The sequence below is a fragment of the Amblyomma americanum genome, chromosome 1 (assembly GCF_052857255.1).
Source record: "Amblyomma americanum isolate KBUSLIRL-KWMA chromosome 1, ASM5285725v1, whole genome shotgun sequence".
NCBI lineage: Eukaryota > Metazoa > Arthropoda > Arachnida > Ixodida > Ixodidae > Amblyomma > Amblyomma americanum.
In genome coordinates, this window is record NC_135497.1 from 538,180,199 (window position 1) to 538,195,954 (window position 15,756).

Consider the following 15,756-nt stretch of genomic DNA (forward strand, 5'->3'; position numbering starts at 1 on the left):
GTGAGTACCAGAACATATCTTTGGAAAAAGTGCAACACTTCCTGTGGTCAAACAAGAGCAAGGTGATCTGTGTGTCATAGCTACTACGACAGACACCAAGCAGAGGGCTCCGGATAATTTTCGACCACCTGGGGTACATTGATGTGCACTGACATTGCACAGTACACAGGCTGCGGCCGGGATCAAATCTGTCTCTTTCGGGACAGTAGGCGAACACCACAGCGGCATAGCTACTCTTGTATTGAGAGCAGGGCACAAAAGAAACCACTAAATTTTATAACATCATCTCCACCTACGGCTGTTCTTTGCATTAGCAGTCAAGTTGAGTAGTGCAGGTTGTTTGGCCATTTGGTGAACAATCCATGCAGGGAAAATTTTTGCGCAAAGCAGGTGGGACTTGCTAGAGAAAGAAAGACAAGTGCACATTTGCGAGGATTTCACAAGAAAAAAACGATATCACACCAGTTTCCCTCTCGGCTACCGATGCTTGCTCTTGGATTGCCTGAAATGTTGCAGTGGCAGAATGAACATAACTTTGAACCCCACAAGGATTGATCCCTGGCAGTGTGCTGCATAGGTCGGCTGAAGCAGCATAAACAGTTGCATCAGCTCGGGTGCGAACGAAAGCACACTCGCACTGTTGACATATTTTTCATGTGGCCGAAAGCCTGGAGCAGAGCATGCTGTGGTTTTTTTTTTTTTACTATAAACACTGCACAGTTTAGAATGAAATCATGTCCTGATAAAATCCATTTGGCAATTATTGCTGTCAACCATATCAGCGCATTCAGACCACGAGAGCAGTGTGGCTTTGAGGCTGAATAAATTGTTGCTCTTAGTACACTCTTGGAAGCCGCAAAGTAAGCGACGGAGTTGTCATACAATAGCAGTGCATGCATTGCACTTTGTGTTGCAACTGACTGCTGCAGCAGTGGCTTGCACTGTTTCAGCCAGCCAGTGCACACTGCTGGACCAACGTCATGTTTAAAAACATAGGGGCACTCACAGGTGCGGGAGGCATCGTTGATTTGTGCACAGTTGATAACAGCTTTCTATGTGGTATGAATGACTACTGCACATTGCAGCATGTCAGACAAAAGAAGCTTGTTTGATTTGGAGAAGGACCCTGCTGATTGAGCACCTACACATTGTGGTAGGTATGTCTGGCATCATAACACACATTTACTGTGGCATATCAAGAGGTAGCTTCTAGATGATGTTGCATACATGTTCATATGCTCTTCTTAAAAGTACTTGCCACCTGTTGCCAAATAGCTGCCTTCATAGGTGCACTTCGAGATAAGAAAATTTTTTGAAAGTGGGGTTTACATCAGTTTCTATGGGTTGCACAGTGCCGCAATCTAGAGGGTAACTGCCACACATGTATTATGTTTTAAATATGCATTAGCTTCAAATTGAGACCCCATGATCTTACAGTCCCTTCTAAGATTTACTCAACTTTTGTTAGAGAAGGGATGATCTCGTAGGTGCACTGTGAAATTGGAAAACTACTTTGAATACTTTTTTTTACGTGCATTCTTATCAGCTATACTCTGAGCTGCTGCTCCCGCCGGAAGACAGCACCACTACTGCATCTTGCTTGTGTTGGTCTATGCAGACCTTGACCCATTTGTTTGCCACATGTGCACCTGGTCAGCCGGTAATCATCGTTGCAGGACTGCCTCTGTGCCCCCAGAAGCACTTGCATCAACTACAAAGTCCAGCAATTGCTTTGCTCTAGTGCACGCTGCCCCTGGAGACATGCCTGTGGCAATTGTCAGGCCACATGGTGTTTTAGAGGTACTTCAGAGCAAGGGGAACGTCCACTGAAAGTTTGGTCTGTGATGGGTGGAGCATCTTCGGTGTTTAAAAAGCAGCACAAAAGAACATTTATGAAAACAAATCAGCACCCATCCAGTCCACTGATGTATTCATGCATGTTCTTTCATGCTGCTCGAGGCCCCAATGTTCAAAATTATACTTAAGCCACATGGCATGATGACGAACTTTTGGTTTAGACTGAGTACTTGCGCAAGCATTCATAGTGCAATGCTCCAAAGTTAGTTTTTCACAGCATGCTGGCCGTATTTCCAAAACGTGCAGCACGACTTTACTTCTGAATCTCAGTACTTCATTAGACAGTTTTCACAGACGTCATAGCATCCACCATCTCTGGGTCCAGAAAACTCAGCGAAAGCCTTGGCGTTCTGTTAACCCGCCCATCGCCAACCGGTTCTCGTGTACACTGTGGAAACTAGCCGCAGTACCCCAAGATGGCACCCGTGAAAACTATCTATAAAGACATTCAGCAAAGATGGAGAAGCTCCGCCAGCCTCATTGCGACAGCACCAAGGGGAGGCGAAGGGTGACTGGTGCTACCCCAGAATCTGCTGGGCACTTTTAATTTGGGCTGGGAAGTGAAGGACCAATACCACTCCTCTGCCCCCTCTACGATGCTGCTGCTGGTGCGACCATATTCCCCGCTGTAGGGGAGTGGAAACGGAAGTAAAAAGATGTTGCCAGCCACCTGAATGCATCGATACCTGAAGGCGTGAGTAAAAGGACAGGAAGAAGAGAGTGAAGGAGAAAGAAGGGAGCGATAGGGAGAAGGGATAGGGCAGCAATATTTACAAATAGAAAATATGCAAAGACATGTGTAATGTGCACCTCCCACGCATGGTTGCAATGGGAGCCGGTATGTCACACAATGGCGTACGTGCAGGCACGCATACACACTCCAACATTGGCCAGACTTGGCCTCTGTGTACCCGCCACAGAAGATGAATATTTACATCACAGAGTTCCGAATTGAGCCTAGATTTAACAAATATAGGGAAAAAAACAGTAGAAAAAACTGGACCAAATGCTACGAATTCGTCAGATAAGTAAAAAAGGGAGGGGGTCTCTAAGCGGCCGCGAGTATCTCATCAGCATGCTCAACAGGCTTCTTGGTTATGCCACCAGTCCTCAAGGCAGCGCTTTGTTGCCTCCACCCAGGGCAGAGAAGGTTCCTAGTAGCATGTCAATAGGACCAGATGGTATTATGAGTATGTTAATAAAGAAGCTAGAACCAAAATCCCAGAAAACATTGAGAGGTAGTGAGCAAAATGATTGGGAAAGCTCTTGATGGCTTTCCTATCCCTCTGGGAAAGCCATCATGTTCATTCTGGTTATTTGATATTTAAGGGATATATAAGGGAAGGAATCTGTGAAAATCTGCAGTGTGTTGAGTTTTTTGGGTGCAGACCCCAAAGGCCAGGCTACACTATCATTTACTTTCCAACAATCATGGTCATTTTAGACCGAAAGCTCTACTATGCCAGTCCGAACCAGTTTCGCTACATGTTTCCGGAGCCTGGAATGGAGTAGCAGGTGGTTAGCAACAGCGTCCCTAGCACCTGGATCCGAGTCTAGAAACAGGTGGTCGCTGCGCTAATCTCACTGGATGACTACACTACGATAGTATATAGGCGTGTACTAGTTAGTGTGGCTAACCATTATAACATAAGAATGTCCACATGTAACGCATCATCGGAAAGGGGATGTGTAGGCTACTTAAGTAGCACTAGATAATAACACAATATATTGATGTGTATGTTGCTATAGTAACGGATAGCTACAAGTGCTAAACACGTGAAGTGACCTTCAGCTTGGCCTTGAAAAGAATTTAGCGAAATGCAAGAATAACAATGGGTGAACGGATCAAGTCATATATGGTATAATGCAATGTAAGTCAGGTGACTTAGCAAAATGTCAATCGGTGCGTTGAAAAGGCACCTAAGGCGTCGACATGGATGGGTATGAAGACTCAGTCACTTACGTTGAGCTCCGGTTCTGGCAGTTGTCCGGAACACACTCAACATTAGACGCCAAGCCACATCTAGCTGCCCGACACACCACAGCTTTCGCTCTCAAACCACATTCAACAATAGTTAAGCCACAGCTAATATGTTGCTATAGATTTAATTTTAATTAAGTAAAGAATATTTTTAATGAATTTTTTCAGTAACACACAGAGTCTTTTGCTGCCGAAAACACATAGATGCACCCAGAAATAGTCACAGAATCTATTTTACTGTGAACAAACATTTTACACAGTTGCCCTCAGTGTCCCTCTAAATCCATCATTTTATGGATGATCCCATCATTTATGAAATTTGTCGTCCCAAAGAAACCCTGGCTACAAGAGATGCTGTAGTGGAGGCCTGCGGTTAATTTAGACAATCTGGGGTTTTTTAGCGTGCACCAACATCGCACAATATATAGGCCTCTAGCATTTCTCCTCCATCAAAATGAGACCGCTGCAACCGGGATCGAACCCACGTCTTTGGGGCAAGCAGCCGGGCACCATAACCTGAGTCACCACTGCGGCACGTTTGCGGTTAAGGAGGCAGAACTTAAAATACACTCTTTGTATTCAAGAAGAGGGCTCAGTTGGTCCTGTGTTCTTTTCTTCCATCCTATCTGTGAGCACTGTTCAGCCGTTTCCATCAACACTCTTGTGTAACTTGCACCACCAAAACTGCATAGCTGCACCTTTGTCTGTACACCCAATGTAGCAGCTATGTAAGAACAAGTGTACTGTAACTCCACATACAATGTGCAAGGATCGTTCGTTCAAATGACCGTTGCACACAGGACAAGTGGTCAGATCTTTAGTAGGCTAGAATACACAAAGGCAGATTACATTTGAATGCAATATGCCTTTTTGCCAGTGCACAGTACACACATAGCACGATATGAATGACTTCTATCAAAAAAACTGTTCCATCGCTTAACAGGGTACAACAAATTCTGCACTGATTAATACTCTATAGCATGAAAGATGGTATAACATTACCTTGCACACTAAATTCCAATTCAATGTAGTAAATGATGGGGCACTGCTGCTTCATAATGAAATAAATTTGCTGATGAAAAACCTAGCTCAGGTAGACTAAAAAGCACAAAATGTTAAACACACTTGACCTTTAATAAGTTGCACTGTATATACAATGAATCAAAACACAGCACGAAGCTTCCTGCAAGCACAAAAAAAAAGCTTTGCTACTTAGAACATCGACAAGTTTTCCACAAACAGATTTTGCATCAAAAGAGGAAGCCATCATTTCAGTGAATGCTTTATGCTAGTACAGTTGGCTTTCAGAATGTGAACACCTGTGCCAAGTGCAACTAAAAAGGTGTTCTGGACTATCTGCAAAGGCAAACTGAAATGCTCCCTGTTCCCAAAGCAGACAATGTTGCAAGTGATCTTTCAACAACAGTGCTTACACATGGCAAAGGCAAAATTAAATGCTCACACTTGGACCTCGTCTGATAGGCATGCACACTCATCACTGGCACCACACAGAAGACAAGCAATGTTCAGTCACACATGCCTTCGAACCGTGTAATAAATCCCAAACACTATGGTGACTAGAACAAGAGTTGCAACCAGATAGAGGACTGCTCTGTTCTGCATAGCTCGACGCATCATCCCGCTCAGTACATGGGAACTCTTCCCGATGTCGTAGTCGGTCTCTTTGACCTGCACAGAACAGCAAAGTAAAAAAAAAATGAGTATTTAAACTAGCGTAAATCGCTTTCAACTGCATTGCTTGTAACCATAAAGGCGTGAAATAAAAACATATGCACTGGGAATGTCAATGCATTTCCGGGTGTGAAAGGCCAATAATACCTTTTCCCGAGCCCTGGTTATTGTCTCTCGCTGCGAGCTGAGGTCGGACAGTATAGCGGCTCCAACTTTCTCTGCAAAGACAACCCGGTTCTAGTGCGGGAACGATGAGTTCGCGGCGAGCCAAATATTCTCTCGCACACCTGTTTCAAGCGCCAGCTTGTAGCCTCCTTTCAAAAGCCTCGTCGATCTTTCCATCCTTTCGGTGTTGTCCAGCAACCATTGCCTCTATTCCGTTCATAAAAAGGACTCTTTTTAACGCAGTTCGCTAATCCACACAAAACACGGCAACAAAAATGAGGCCCAACCTGATCGTCGGTCGCACAGTTGTCGTCGTTTGACAAGAGTTCCTCTCGATACTTGAGCTCGTCGCTGAAGGCTACCCTAGCTCTCTGCTGAAAGTAAGCCGGATAAGCGTGGTTAAAACAACTGAAAATCGGGTACCACTGTTAAAACTAGGCATTCAAAGAAGACGTAGCTGCTTACAAATTCTTTCCGTAATCGTGCGAGTTCCGCCTGATAACTCTTGACCCTGTTTTGATACTTAGGTCGAGCGCCGACAGACAGCGTACGCACTTCAAGCTCCATCTGTTCCAGCTAGCAATGAGAAAAAACAAACTGTAAGCTTCAGCCCACAATCACAACATCTGCAAGAACTTACAAGCTCATTAGCTTCTTCCAGATGTCTCTCAACTTCGGCGACCATCGCAGTCTTTTCATCTGCAAGACGTCGCGCGGTTCAGTACGACAGCCAATCCCTGCGTTCTAACGAAATAAATCTCGGGACGCGTGGCAGCACTCACCTGGAGGCAGATTCAGTATTCGGCTCGATTTTGACGTGATATCAGCTGTTAACGATGCATACTGCTGCTCGAACGTTTCCATTAGCGTCGCCATTTTCAGAATGCCAACATACGATGACGTCACAAATGACTGACAGGTCTGACGATCTGAGGAAACAGCGTCATGGTCACATGACCTGTGCAAAAAGGCAATGCCTCCTGAAGAACATGCCTGTTTGGTTTCAATGGGCCCCGACGTCACCTCGCAATTGCGCAGACTGGCCGCTAGGCTGCGCTAAAAGATGAGCCACGCCGAAGGTTATTCGATTGGTGGCTAAAATCAAGAGAAGAGTAAAATTTCACAAGTCATGGCTCGGTGGCTTGAGCCACCGCCCGACTTAAACGGTTCAGCCGTATCCATCCACCCATCCATCCATCCGAGAAAGCGAACTAGAAAATTGACAAGCAAATATCTGGACAGTAGTAGGAGGGCAAATCAGCAATTATAGATAGTTAAAGAGGAGAAGGGAAAGGCAGGAATGTTAACCAGAAAGGGGTTCCGGTGGGCTACCCTGCACTGGGGAAGAGGAATTATGGGACTGAAAGGAGGAAGAGAGAAGGGGGGAAAGGCGCAACGCTGTCACAATTTGTCACTCAATCCAGTCGCACTCAAGTAGGCAAAGAGTGTGTTTTATGCCTTGAGGGCAGTTGACTGCTGTGGCCACGGACCGAGGATCGCTTGCTCTATTAATGGGCGAGGATCGAGGCGGTCCAGGGCACAACACAGTGTATGTCTTGCACTCGCAAATATCAGCAATTAACCTTTTTTCCCCTTTTTTTAGCAATTATCGATTAAAAAGGTTAAAGAAACAGAGAGAGCTCTGTGGAAAACAGGGATGCTGACGAAATCAGCACAGAAAATATCTATGATAATTGTAGGGGAAGCTCTTTGTTGTTTGAGGCCAGGACGGGAGTTTTGCGGTAGAGTCAGGTACCACGCGATTAGAGTGAACTAGAAGTAAAGTGTACTAGAATATTAGTTCTAGGTCACTTTACTAGAAGATAGAGTGTGTCAAACGCCTATGTCGCCTGTGTATCAAAATTGAGGCGAAAAGAGGGTAATTTCCGCTAGGATCGCTGCGAACGTTATTCTTCCCTAGGTGCCTTTTTAAGAACGGCAGAACCAGCGCGCTGCGTGGCGTAGTGGTTAGTGAACTCGCTTCCCACGCGGAAGACGAGGGTTCGAATCCCCCTGAACGAACAATTTGTGTCTATTTTTATTTTATTTCAAATCGCAGTTTGTTCTAGTGCAAACAAGCCGTGGTAGCAAAAAAAAAAAAGACAGCCGAAACCGAAACTGAAGTTTGTGAAGCGCCGCTTTGCTGCTGCCGTCAAAATATAACGGCCCCAGAATCTCCGTACCACCTGCAGCGCCAACTTTGAATGCGCGTTTATAGCACACCCGGCGTTACTCTCCAAGCTCGGATCTGTGCTTTCAGCAGATGGGTAAGACAAACACTCCTTTCAAACAGTGCTGGGAATTGTTTCGTTCAGCTTGACGTCTGCGAGCAGCACAGAGTGCGCCACGCAAAAGTACGCTGTCACTTAATGACGGCCAGCTGTGGGGCGCGAGTTGATGCATGACTGAAAAAACTTCGCCGCAATGAAGACAACCGAAGGAAGAAAAAGACAACACATGCGCACACTACCAACTGTTTATTGGAACAAAAGAGGCACATTTATAACCCTCATTCACCGTTCTATCGCTCACACACCAGTAACAATTAAGTATTATGCAAATTACAAGATTAAAAACAAAACGCAGAAGGCTTATCTACAATTCGCTTAAACCCCTAGCTTATGTAAAGATTGCACAAAGCACTAGGTTATAATAGAAAGATAAACCAAACAAAATCTTAGCAATAGAAGTGTCACTCAATCGTAGCAAAAGCAGTGTCATGCATTCGACGCAAAAACAGTCAAAACCTTAAACGCAAAAGCAAATCAGAATAAAATAATAAAAACCATAATAATAAAAGCACAACAACAGCCCCACCCCGTGTTGGGAGTCGGACGCCGGAAAGTAAGACACTGATGAATAAATGAAGCAGCATGGCAGAGCAAAGTGCGGGGGAAAAAATGAATTAGAGGAAAAAGAGAGAATGGGGGCGAGAATAGAGAAATCGCGAAAGGAAGGGGAAGGATTGCGGAAGTCAAGGGTTCCTGAGAAATTACAGCAAGAGCTTCAGGGCATAAGGAAAAAGTAGAACGAGAAAGTAAACAAAGAGAGCAAACAAAAAAGTAGACCGAAGGGGGAAAGCTCGGGTTGGGGTGGAGGGACAGGGTGAAAGAAAGGATAAAGCGGCGACATGAAGCACTCAGAAAACGTCTTAGCGCGTGCAAGACATTTTAAAATAATTACGGCAGAAAATGCAAAAAAAAACAGCGCGAACAAACGGGGACTAGACGAAGAATACACAGGAACAAGCGCTGACTCTCAACTAAAGTTTAATCTTTAAACTTTAGTTGAGAGTCAGCGCTTGTTCCTGTGTATTCTTCGTCTAGTCCCCGTTTGTTCGCGCTGTTTTTTTTGCATTATGTATCACCAACTCGCCCGCTTATCTATCCTGTTGAATTACGGCAGTACTGGAATGTACCAGAGAGATTGTAAGTTTCCTTCGGATATGTTGCTCCCTGCTGGTTGCATGGTTTTAAACTTGTGCAGTGCGGATACCTCTCTGTGTTTTCTATCTCTTGCAAATTTCAAGCCAATTTGTGCACGTTATATAGAACACATTTTTCTCAGCTGCCGAGAAGAATGTAATAGACCATGGATGGATGGATGGATGAATACGGCTGAACCATTTAAATCGGGCGGTAGCTCAAGCCACCTAGCCATGTCTTGTGAAATTTTACTCCTGTCTTGCTTTTAGCCACCAATCGTATAACCTGCGCTTGGTTACTTCTACCCACTTAAAATCTACTTTCCTATCACTATCCTTAAACCCCAATGCCTTGGGTAAATCAGCCCCGCTGCTTTCCACTGTGGGGTGAAGCCCTTTACAGAAAAGTATCAAGTGTTCAGCCGTTTCCTCCTCCTCTCCGCACGCAATGCACAACGTGTCTATCTCGTGGTACCTGACTCTATACGTCTTAGTCCGCAAAACTCCAGTCCTGGCCTCAAACAACAAAGAGCTTCCCCTACAATTATCATAGATATTTTCTTTGGCAATTTCCTGTTTAAAGGTCCGGTATGTTCCCAGTGCCGATTTCGTCAGCATTCCTGTTTTCCACAGAGCTCTCTCTGTTTATTTAACCTTTTTCTTAACCGATAATTGCTGATTTGCCCCCTTACTGCTGTCCAGATATTTGCTTGTTAATTTTCTAGTTCGCTTTCACCATTTCGTGTCAACATTCTTTGTATACAGGTATCTGAAAACTATCCTAGCCCACTGCTTTTCCCCCATTTTTCTCAATCGTTCCTCAATTGCTATCTTACTGCTAGCCTCTCTGCTCTCGAAAGACGCCCATCCCATATCACCCTGTACCCCCTGATTTGGTGTATTGCCATGTGCTCCCAAAGCTAACCTCCCTACTTCCCGTTTAATTTCTAACCTTGCTTGAACTTCTGGTCTCATGCACAAGACCGCATTACCGAAAGTCAGGCTAGGGACCATCACCCCTTTCCAGATCCCTCTTACCACTTCGTACCTATTGTAATTCCACAGTGCCCTATTTTTCATGACATCTGCATTCCTACTAGCTTTATTCATTACATATTTTTCATGCTCTGTCAGATACTCAGCACTGTTATTTATCCACACCCCAAGATACTTGTACTCATCCACTACCTCTAGCATGAACTTCTGTATTCTATGCTCGCTGCCCTCTTCATTAAATGTCATGACTGCAGATTTTTCCTTACTATACTTGAAACCTAATCTATATCCCTCTGTACCGCATACGTCTATCAACTTCTGCAAGTCTTCCTTGTTGTCAGCCATTAGCACTATATCATCCGCGTATATTAGTCCCGGTAATGACTGTTTAATCCATTCCTCTTGCTTGAAAAAAGAAAGGTTGAAGCCTAGTCCGCTCCCCTCTAGCTTGGTCTCCAACCCTTGCAGGTACAACATGAACAACAAAGGGGATAGAGGGCATCCTTGCCTAAGCCCCCGCTGTATCTCTATAGGCCCTGATACATTTTTTTCCATTTTATGAGCACTCTGTTACCTTTATATATATCTTTTAAAAGATTAATTACTCCATCTTCCACATCCAATGTGCCCAGTATGTCCCACAAATACTCCTGAATAACATTGTCATAGGCTCCCCTAATATCCAGAAATGCTAGCCATAGGGGCCTGTGTTCCTTTTCAGCAATCTCTATACACTGCGTCAATGAAAATAGATCGTCCTCCAACCTCCTTTGTTTCCGGAACCCATTTTGTAGTTCCCCTAGCACCCCCTCGTTCTCCACCCAAGCCTGCAGTCTGTCCTTTATAATCTGCATCACCACCCTGTAAACCATAGATGTCACTTTTATGGGGCGATAGTTACTTACGTCTGCTTTGTCCCCCTTTCCCTTATATATCACGTTAATTCTACTTATTCGCCATTCATCAGGGACTTTCTCATCCACTCTCATTTTGTTCACTACCTGTATGTATTAATGTTTTCTTGGATTTTGGTCCTAGCTTCTTTATCAAAATAATCGGGATACCATCTGGTCCTGTTGATGTGCCACTAGTAACCTTCTTCTCTGCCCTTTCCCACTATCCTTGCTCAAGTGAAGCTATTGCTGTAACCGGTCTATCCTCCTTCGATAGATTATGCACAACGTTCCTTTCTGTAAATTTTTCTGTCATCTTTGTTCCTATGTGTTTTATTGCTTCATCCCCTTCTAGTTGAATACCCTCATCTGTAACAATAAACCTTTGTTATACCTAGTCTTATTACTCATTGCATTTAGATGTTTCCAGAAACACACAGGTCAACCGAGCGCCCTCAGCGGCCAAAAGTTAACGAAAGTTGGCGCACGCAGTCCCATAGGACCCCGCCAAATGTGCAGGTCTCTAGTTCAGTAGGTCTTGGTTCAGCCAGTTCAGTGCCTCCTCTATACTTTCTGTGCCAGGCCGTCGGCCGCCGGCAGCGCCACCGCTCGCGTCTGCCGCACGGCGGCGCTGCGAGTACGGCGCTGCTAGGGTGCCTGGATGAGCGCCTCGCCCCCTCTCCGTTCAGGGTGGGGACATTCTTTGAAGGACCTGTTGCCGCCTCGACCGGTTTTCGTAGCCGCTGTCCGCCATTGCCTAGCCCACTCTCCACGGAGCCAGCACGTGTGAACTTCGCGCGTCCGCCTGGCCGTGGTTTTCGGCACGGAATGCCTGGATGCTGCGTGCCGTTATGCACCAACCATTCTAGAAATGGCTGGAAGATGTATCACTTTCCTACAGAGCCGAAGAGAAGACTTCTGTGGATCGCAAAAGTCAAGCGTGATAAGTGGCAGCCGACGAAGGGATCATGCGTGTGCAATGTGAGTATTATGAGCTTCGCTTTTGTATTTAAAACATACTGCCGTGCACGTAATAACCGTGCTCGGAGTCCATCATTTTGTAGTGTGCAAAAGTGTGCTCAGAAGCAGTAGAAATACTGCCATGTGACACGAGCCAGTGTTCCGTGCCTTCATCATCAAACTGTACGATGCCAGCATTTTTATATGGTTCTAAAACGCATTAGACGTAAGTCCAGCGCTTAAAAAATTATGCGTTGATGCTCCCGGTTTCGCTCCTTTATAAAGGTATTACAAGCTTCACGCTTTTTTTTGTGGTTGTGACATTGCCTGCAGGTCAACTTTGAAGAGAACAACTTCGAGCAAAATCGTGCCGACGGCTGGAAAAAGCGGAAACCAAATGCTGTACCAACTGTGTTTCCCTTTCGCGGTAAGTACCGCCAATAATTCGTATCATCGTTGCATGCACCAAATACTCGCCTCTGCATTATTTTGAAGAACTTCACCGGCACTAATGCATTCGAGCTTGCAATCGCTTGCATAGATCTAATTACGACAACGGCCATTCTTGTTTGTACCACCAACTTATTTTGTTTTGTTATTGCAGCTTTGCCCCAGAAAAGGAAGCCACCAAAAGAAAGGATGGGACCTCCGGTGCCATCTGGGGCATGTGAAGGAGAAAGCGTGCCGCCGTGTGAAGATGATGCTTCTGTAACAGCTGGAGTCTCATGGGATAAAAGCAAGGATCCAGCCTCGGGGTTACTGACCAGCAACATCGATCTGCCTCTAGAAGAGGACTGCTGCCCAGAAGCAGGCAGCCTCAGCCATTCGCCAAGTGATGGAAGCAATGCGCAACGAATGCAAGGTTGGTCCCCTGCTGCACTGTCTGGAGAAGATGATCTACAATCTGCTAATATCTCGCACGCAGAGCTAAATAAGCAACTCGCAGATATGAAGAGGAAGTACAATCAACTCCGTGACGCGCACAGCAAGGCAAATGCAACAATTCAATGCCTTAAAAAAAAGGTGCAAAAGCTAGAGCGTAATTTAGAAAATCTTGGAAAGCACGTGAAATTCTTGAACAAAGATCAAGTGGAAGCACTTTCTCGAAATAGCAACCAAGGCAACACATGGTCACCAAAAACAATCCGGCAAGCACTGCAGATAAAATTCTCATGCGGGACCTGGGCTTACGAAACAATCAGGAAACTCGGATACCCACTTCCATCCAATAGGACTCTTGCGCGTCACCTCCAAGGCCTGAGTTTTACGCCGGGGATCCTAACTGAGGTGGTTGAATTGCTAAAGAGGAAAGCAGAAGGCATGCAGGATGTCGAGAAAGACTGTGCCTTATTCCTCGATGAAATGGAGATCGCTCAATGATATGAGCTCGATCGGGCTGGAGACGCTGTGTATGGGGGGAAAACCTTGCCTCTAAAGCCAGATGAGCCTGCTCGCCATGCCCTGGTATTCATGGTGGGCGGCCTAACTCAGAGATGGAAGCAAGTAATTGCATACCATTTCACTGGTAGTCACGTAGATGGTCCGACCCTCAAGGAGTGCGTTCTGCAGATTGTTGAACTTTGTGCCAACATTTCTCTGAGAATCCGCGTCGTGACTTCGGACATGGGAGCTTCAAACCGGGCGATGTGGCGAGATCTTGGATTTACGAGTCACAGAAATTCTCAAACACTTTGCTCAATACAACATCCTTTCCTTGAAGGTAAAGAGCTATTTTTTACTGCGGACGCAGCACACGTGCTGAAGAATATCAGGGGCCAGCTTCTGAATTCATCTGTTTTTACTCTTAGTGATGCAACTGTATGTCAACATGGCTTGTCATCTAACGAAGTAAGAATGGGTCATGTACGTGCTGTAGTAGAGTACGACCGTGACAAAGAGCTAAAAGTCGCGCCAAAGCTCTCAGAGGCGCATGTTACTGGGGGTCACTTCACCAAAATGAAAGTGGGAGTAGCTGTGCAGTTCTTCAGGGAGGCTCCTGCCGCAATCCGACATTTGGTGAGGCATCAAATTCTGGGTCCAGAAGCGGAGACTACCGCATGGTTCCTCGAACTGGTATCTAAGTGGTACACAATTATGTCTTCACGACACCCATCAACCGCTCTAAGCCTTGAAAACATGGAGAAATACCATTCAGCCATCGGCACACTTATGTTGGCGCTTGAAACCTTTCAAGGTATGAAAGCAGGTAGCACGCCTCAGTGGAAACCGTCTCAAGCAGGCCTCGTAATATCAACAACAGTCGTTGTTCGAGTTCACGATACTCTCCTAAAGAGCGAAGGCTATAAGTTTTTATAACTAGCAGGATTCTGCAGAACTGCCTCGAAAACCTATTTTCTGTCGTACGCATAAGGAAGCCGGTTCCGAATGCGTATGATATGAAGTGTGCGTTGAAGCTTATTTGCGTGAGTCAGTTTTTGCACACACCAACGACAACGAACTATGAAGTCGACGATGGCCAATACCTTGTTGACATGCTGTCGAAAGGCCTGAAGGAGCACACCGAAGCCGAAGTGGAAGACATTGACGACGCGGAAATACCTTTCATTGAGGCGCTATCATCAGCTGATTGTGCCATCCTGTTTCACATTGGTGGCTTTCTGGTAAAAAGCATCATCAAAGCGGTTAACTCGTGTGGCCAGTGCAAGGCCGCAGTCTTGGGGTCCAGCAGCAGCGAGCATGCATATTTAACTGCGCTCAAGGAATATGTTTGCGATGGCAACAACCTTCACTATCCGAGCAATGCAGTCATGAGCACTCTACAGTCTTGTGAGGAGCATTTCAGGGGAATCACCACTTGGACGGATAACGCGCTCACCATGAAATCGCCAGTGCAGGTCGTAACTGCATATCTGAACAAAATGTTGCGACCCAATCTCGAAACTTGCGAGCAGCACAAGGAAGCCGTCCAGAAGATGCTGATCTCAAGCTACGCACGGCTACGGCTGCGCATACACCTTCGTAAGGTTGGAGCAAGAAAAGTCAGTGGAAACGCAAGTAAGACATGTGCAGGAGCAAGCCTGCCGTGAACTCTGAAATTGCCCTGCAGTGCCCTGTACATCGCCGCAACATATCCCCTTTCATATTACCTTAGTAACAGTGGTATTTTTTTTTGCTCCTTTCTTCAATACCATCTCGACCTGCATTTTTAATTGTGTTCTGTAGTGTATTACCTTGTATTTTTACGCTGCAGAGCTCATTTTCCCCTTCATACTACAACAGCATCCGAATAAAATCCTTCAAAAGTTTGCTCGGTGTGTTCAACGTGTCTGTTTTAAACTGTGTATTCGAAGCTAGTGTGAAATTCGCTGCTTAAATTTATTCCCCAAGTCTTACATAAATGCCAGAGTTTTCGTTCATTAGGTTACTTCCATTCATTCTTTCAGCAATTGAAGTTCATATCTTAATTTATGTACCATAATGACAGTTTAGCAAAAATAAAATTTTGTCAGCCCGCCTTGCCTTGGGAAGGTGCAACACCTAGAGCTCGCATAGGCTAAAGAGAAGCTCACACCACGCCAGTAAAAATCAGTGAACTACAGCATCTGCCATACCGCGAGAACAGAGCGATTCACGTCGCATACTTTCTAAGCGAACAACTACTGCACTGTGTTTCGAAGCAAAACACGCTGATTCGTGAACGATATCATGTCGCAGCATGGGTTGAGCAAAACTGTACCATGAAAAAGTTAGCTTCCTTGGTCTATTGTTTTGTCCTGCCCCCTCTTCAAGTAATTTTATCAGCACGAAACGTGCACGCGGGCGAGAAA

General features: G+C 45.4%; 1 protein-coding gene and 1 pseudogene across 3 annotated transcripts; one reads left to right on the forward strand and one right to left on the reverse strand.

Annotated features, from left to right (window-relative positions):
* Positions 1-4,953: 4,953 nt before the first annotated feature.
* On the reverse strand, positions 4,954-6,632 carry Vti1a (Vesicle transport through interaction with t-SNAREs 1a). Of its 2 annotated transcripts, none has more exons than XM_077651033.1 (7): positions 6,478-6,632; positions 6,336-6,394; positions 6,161-6,271; positions 5,983-6,066; positions 5,818-5,902; positions 5,678-5,748; positions 4,954-5,527 (listed from the first exon to the last, which is right to left on the reverse strand). In XM_077651033.1, the coding sequence occupies exons 1-7, from the start codon at positions 6,569-6,571 to the stop codon at positions 5,369-5,371; spliced, it is 663 nt and encodes a 220-aa protein (XP_077507159.1). In that variant the 5' UTR covers positions 6,572-6,632; the 3' UTR covers positions 4,954-5,368. The 2 variants fall into 2 exon arrangements, with proteins under 2 accessions (XP_077507159.1, XP_077507158.1); XM_077651032.1 differs by having other exon boundaries at positions 5,983-6,069.
* Positions 6,633-11,851: 5,219 nt separating this feature from the next.
* LOC144107769 (uncharacterized) lies at positions 11,852-15,125 on the forward strand (annotated as a pseudogene). Its single transcript, XR_013309376.1, has 2 exons — positions 11,852-11,989; positions 12,573-15,125. The product of XR_013309376.1 is annotated as an uncharacterized LOC144107769 (transcript).
* The last annotated feature ends 631 nt before the right edge of the window (positions 15,126-15,756 follow it).